The sequence below is a fragment of the Panicum hallii genome, chromosome 4 (genome assembly GCF_002211085.1).
Source record: "Panicum hallii strain FIL2 chromosome 4, PHallii_v3.1, whole genome shotgun sequence".
NCBI lineage: Eukaryota > Viridiplantae > Streptophyta > Magnoliopsida > Poales > Poaceae > Panicum > Panicum hallii.
In genome coordinates this window covers 1,107,483-1,113,354 of record NC_038045.1, presented here as the reverse complement: position 1 = coordinate 1,113,354, position 5,872 = coordinate 1,107,483, and the positions used below count along the sequence as shown (strand labels likewise).

Sequence of the window (5,872 nt, the reverse complement as noted above, 5' to 3'; positions counted from 1 at the left end):
CAAATAAGGCCACATATACTTGGTTTGGGCCATCGCTTTTCCTTCGATCCAACATAAACACATACTTTCTCCGTTCTAAAATGTAAGGTGTTTAATTTTATCCTAATTCAAACTTTTCTGAATTTATTTGAAGTTTATGGAAAAATATATTATTCTATAATACCAAATAAATGCACCACCAAGACATATTTCATGGTGGATTTAGTAAAACTAACTTAGTGTTGTGGATGTTGATATACTTTTTTTATAGATCTGGTCAAAACTAAATGATTAAATTTAGCTTAGGATAAAATTAAATTGTACACCTTGCCTTTTTCAATATATGGAGTAGGACTTGTCACTAGCTAATATAGTTCCATGCATTTGTGTTCTCACGATCGTTAATATAAGTACTCGTTTTTGCTGCTCTTTTGGGCATTTTATCCTCGCTTGGTCCAAAAAGGTAAACTGAGCAAATGATTGCTTCGTTAATTCTAGACTAACAGGATTTGCTCAAAATAACCCCGGCCCGCGATGCGATGCTAAAAATGCACGACGGGAATCGTACGTGCCACAGGGACATGAGAGCGAGACAAGCTCACAAAGGTGGTGTTCCTGTGGCTTCCTCTTCCCCGGCGCAGAGGATCCCTGCAGCCTCGGGTGTGCTTTACATGATGATCAGCGACCTTTTTAAGGCAAGGGGAGGAGGATCATGAGGCACTGACAGGTTCTAGACCAACTGGTGTCGACGCCACGCCACGCCATGCCATGGCATGGCGCGGCCCGCAGCAGGATGAACAGCAGCAGCGGCGTCAGAGCAGATCGAAAGAAAGCCAGGGGCATGTGGTGACAACAAGACACCAATTTAAAACGCCATGGCCGCAACAACAAACACGGGGCCGGGCCAGCTGCCTGCAGGGATCCATCCATGTCCATGTCCATGCATGAAGCTTCTCTCACTAGTCACTAGTGTAACTGTTCACACTCTCTCGCTGCCGCCTCACCCTACCGCCGCCTAGCTACAGTGCCGCCGCGCGCGCGCGCGTCTCCCTCTCTCTCCTCCCTCCCCAGTCCCTCCCATGGCGTTCAAGAACGTGGTCGAGAGAGAGAGAGCAGGGAGCTGCGGCCTGCCGGACAGCAGCGGCTTTCGCGGCCGGCCGGAAAGGGCACCCGACACAGGCCCTGGATTCCCGCCACGTGGCGAGGCATGCGCCGTCCGCTGGCGCCTAGACGGCCGGGATGGCCCCACGCTACGCGCTCCCTCGGGGTTTTAAACTCGCCCAGCTACGGCCACTCCTCCTAGCTGCCGCTGCCGCTGCCGCTGCCGCCGCTCCCGTTCCGTTCCCCCTCTCCTTTTTTTTTTCACTTTGCCTTTTTTTCACTGCTCCTGCTCCACTCCACCTGCAAAGTCAGCTTTCCGGTGATGGCACAGGCGGATGAAAATTCCCAACAGTTTTTGAGAGTGCGTGCAACATTTCCTGTCTGCAACAAGGTACTAGTGCACTATAGCATGCAACGCTTGTCCCGGCCCAAAAGATTTTGCTCACCCAGCCGGCAAAGGTGTTGGATCGGAATATACTAGATGTCTCAGTAATAATATTATACTATTCTGCTGGTACTCATAAGTAAATCTACCACGAACTCTAAAACATTTCATGGAGAAGGTACACTTTTTTATGTATGGACTTACAAATTTTCTTTTTCGTGCATGTCCACATTGCATGGTACAATAATACTACTAATTCTCTTGTACTACCTCTGCATCCATATAGCAAAACAGTTGTTTCCAAGTAACACATTCATTGTGACAATATGCAAGGACACGATACTAGCTGCATTAATGCGCTAGATAGTATTAAGCAAGCTTAAAGTTTATGCACGAATATAATTGAACTGAATTGAATTGTTGCAGCTCGTAGGCTCCATGCTTGTGTAGTGTACGTTACTTTTGACCATACCTAGCTAAGTGGAGCTGCCTATACATATAGTGCTGTCCTTGTACTTCGGGTAGCTAATAAGTGGTACGGTACTATGTCATTGACAATCATATGCTTTTTTAGAGAGTTAAAAATAAATAAATAAAAAGAGACCATACATGCTCTGTTTTTGCAACCATAAATAAAATATCTCCTCATCATTTAGTAATTAAATAAAAATTGATAAGTATTCTAATGTTTTGTTATAAAAAATACCATGCATGCATGCTACTAGTATAGTGCAGTAGGAGTATTCACCCTTCTGTTGGACATGGACATCAAATAATAGAATAATATACTCAGATAACGGAAATAAATTATTCTACCAACTGAGCTGAACTACCAAGTGCAGTGCATGCGAGCTGATGTGGGGAAGAGGAAGACGACGACCACACTGCAAAGGTATTCTTTCTCCTGTCAGTAAAAATTCCTCCCTGTCCTTTGTCGCCTTGTAGTCATGCTGTTATTGACAAGGCATGAAGAAGGGCAAGGACAGCTCCGGTAATAACTCGGCAAGGCGAGGTACAAAATGTAAAAAGGGTGGCAAAGGCAAAGCAAAACAAACTCTGCAAAAAGAAAAGGAAGAAAAATACACTACCCCGCCATTCTCTCTCCCCCCCCTCTCTCTCATTCCATTTCTTCCTTTTCCTCTCTCTTGCATCCCTTCTCTCTTTCATCTGGTTGGGTGGACAGAGAAGGGAGCACGCAACCAAGGAACCGAGAGAGAGAGAGAGAGAGAGAGAGAGAGAGAGATAAGAGAGGTGAGCTGTGCGCGAGCAATAAATAGAAATTAAGGTCCGAGCCGCCTCCATGGCGGCGTTCGCAGGCGCCCTCGAATTCGTCCCCCGCACCCACATCTCCTCCGTTCCCTTCTCCCATCTCTTCTTCCTCTTTATATAGCCTAACACCTCATCTCCTTACCACCCCCAAAAGCAGCTCTCCCTCGCTCGCTACCACTACTCATCAGCAGCTAACCTCCTCCCCCTCTCCCTCCTCCTCCAGATACTACTTCTAGAGAGAGAAAGAGGGGCTTAGACCCAAGGGGTCAAGAGAGGAAAGCAATTAAGCAAGAAGAGGCGGATTAGAGGCGAGCTTCCTATTTTCAGCAAAGGCAAGGTGAGTAGTAGCACTGATGAGTGATGAGGAGGTGCTAGTCGAGTAGTGGAGCAAGCTTCGTTCTCTCACCACTCCCACATGCATATGCCACTCATCATCAGACAGCAAGCCTATCCTCATCTCCTACGCCTTGCTTACACAAATCTCTCTATCTCTATGAGCTTCTCTCTACAGATCTACGATCCATCCATCCACTACTGAGCTATGTCAATCTACACACGCAGCTCATCTAACCTACATGTCACACAGCCCCAAGCCCGCTGCCGTGTTCTGTTGTTGCTGTTGCCTCTGCAGCTGCTTTTTTCTTACTCCCAAGATCTCTACTTGTTTTTTGCTGTAGGAGCTAGCTAGGCGAGAGAGAGAGAGAGGAGGAGGAGCTGCGGAGGCTTTCTTTGCGGTGCACTCTCGCTCTTCTTGATGGGTGGTGGTTGCTGCCTCGCATGGCTGGGTTCTCTCTGAGAGGCAGCGGAGGAGGAGGTGGGAGAGGCGGAGACCGCGCCGGCGATCACCCGATCGGCGCCGACAGCCTGTTCCTGTACGCGCGCGGGGCGGCCGCCGCGGCCGCCGACACGGCGGCCAGCGGCGGCGGGGGCGGGGGGATAGGGTTCCAGCTATGGCACCCGCACCAGCAGGCGGCGGCGGCGGCCGCGCCGCACACGTCGCAGTTCTTCTCCTCCGGCGTGGCGACGGGAGTCGTGCTGGGGTTCTCCTCGCATGATGGCAGCGGTGGGATCGGCGGCCCCGGCGGCGGAGGCGCGGGGGGCGGCAGGGCGGGGACGAGCTGCCAGGACTGCGGCAACAACGCCAAGAAAGACTGCGCCCACATGCGGTGCCGGACCTGCTGCCGGAGCCGCGGGTTCAGCTGCCCGACCCACGTCAAGAGCACCTGGGTCCCCGCCGCCAAGCGCCGCGAGCGCCAGCAGCAGCTCGCCGCGCTCTTCCGCGGCGCCGCGAACAACAACAGCGCCAGCGCCGCCGCCGCCGCGGCCGCGGCCGCGAGCAAGCGGCCGCGCGAGCTCGTCCGGTCCCTCGGCCGCTTGCCGTCGGCCAATTCCGCTATGGTCACCACCACTACTTCCTCAGGTATGCCTCTCCTCAATTGCGCTGCGCACTCCACTGTCCACCTCCGCCACACTGTTGCGGGCGCGCCCGCAGACGGCATGGCATGGCATGACGCGTAGATTATCTAACCAAATGATGGTGATGCGGTTGCAGGCGACGGCAGCGGTGGGAGGTTCCCGCCGGAGCTGAGCGTGGAGGCGGTGTTCCGGTGCGTGCGGATCGGCCCGGTGGACGAGCCGGACGCGGAGCTCGCGTACCAGACGGCGGTGAGCATCGGCGGGCACACTTTCAAGGGGATCCTGCGTGACCACGGGCCGGCGGATGACGCGGCGGTGGGCCAGCTGCCGCCGTCCTCGGCGGAGTACCACCAGCTGACGGGGCACGCGAGGGAAGGGTCGTCGCCGGCGGGGAGCAGCGAGGCGGCGGCAACGGTGGCGACGTCCGCGGCGGTGCTGATGGACCCGTACCCGACGCCGATCGGCGCCTTCGCCGCAGGCACCCAGTTCTTCCCTCATAACCCTAGAACCTAGCTTAATTAGCTAGCTGCTGCTTCAATTCCTATCCTAGCTTAATTCCTTGATGGTTTCATTTACTTCCAAAGATGATGAGCATGAGCTAAGTCGTCGTCGTGTCGTCATGATCAGCAAACAAATTCGAGACAAGAAGAGAGAAGAGATTTTAATTGCTACTACTACTACTACTATTACTCATTCGAGTCGGTGATCGATGAACACTAATGTGCGATCAATCGAGCATAATGTTGTTAGCTAGAGCTAGTACTACTTCTACTTGTTGGTCAATCTTATTTCGAGCTTATAAGTTAGCCGGCCACCTTAATGCAATGCAAAGAGAAGAATTTAAGTGTAGTTTCATTCCTCAAATGATGGGACTACTTGATTTGTTTTCTCCTCGGTTGTTTACTCCATTTGACATGCAGCATGTGATTAGTTAGTGATACTGTATAGTATCATCTTCTAGTTTATTATAAGCTAATCCTCCCATGAGTATAGTTATATATATAATTAAGTAGCTACCACACTAGCTTAGTACTAGTACGTAGATCACACTGTGCTTGCTTGCCTGCATTAATCAATATGCTGCTTTTGTATTATGTACATGCATGGGGAAGCTTCTCTCTCTGGATTTGGCTTGTGTGTAAAGCTGGGCGTTTCTTGCATTGGTGCTTTTTATATGATTTGTTGCATGTTTTGGGCTCTACCGATGCATGTTTTGTTCCTCCAGTTTGGTTCTTTTTAAGCAACTTGCTGTTCTACCTTGGGATGGATGAGCAATCAGCTTGTGCTAGCTTGCTCCAGAACATGGGAAAAGTACAGCAGTATTTCTATGCATTTTTGCAGGGATTGATGTGGCTTTTGGATTAGTTCCTTTGGCTAATCTCGACGATGCTAGCTGCCTTGTAACATCTTGGCCTCTCTCTCCTCCTCCATTTCTCTCTCTAGAGTACATAGTGACCTTGTCACACCACTGTTCCTCTTTTCTTAGGGGTACTATTTGCAATATTCTTTTGGTGAAGTGACGTAGATCAATGTTGCAATTCTTTAACAATAAAAAGGGAAATCCACCATATACCAGTCACATGGAATGATGGAAGAATGTCAACAATGTACATGATTTGTCGTCTAAAGAAATAATGTGCATGGCTATCTCTCTTGAAAAAGCTGTAGGGTTGATCCAATTAAGCCTAGGCATTAGTATCTGAGTTCACAGCCAGAATAACA

The 5,872-nt window shown here is 50.4% G+C and overlaps 1 protein-coding gene across 1 annotated transcript; it reads left to right on the top strand.

Moving 5' to 3' along the window:
• The first annotated feature begins 2,789 nt into the window (after positions 1-2,789).
• Positions 2,790-4,999, top strand: LOC112890704 (protein SHI RELATED SEQUENCE 1). The gene is made up of 3 exons (XM_025957556.1): positions 2,790-3,071; positions 3,412-4,154; positions 4,287-4,999. Exons 2-3 carry the CDS (start codon positions 3,512-3,514, stop codon positions 4,661-4,663), a joined length of 1,020 nt encoding a protein of 339 aa, XP_025813341.1. The 5' UTR covers positions 2,790-3,071; positions 3,412-3,511; the 3' UTR covers positions 4,664-4,999.
• The last annotated feature ends 873 nt before the right edge of the window (positions 5,000-5,872 follow it).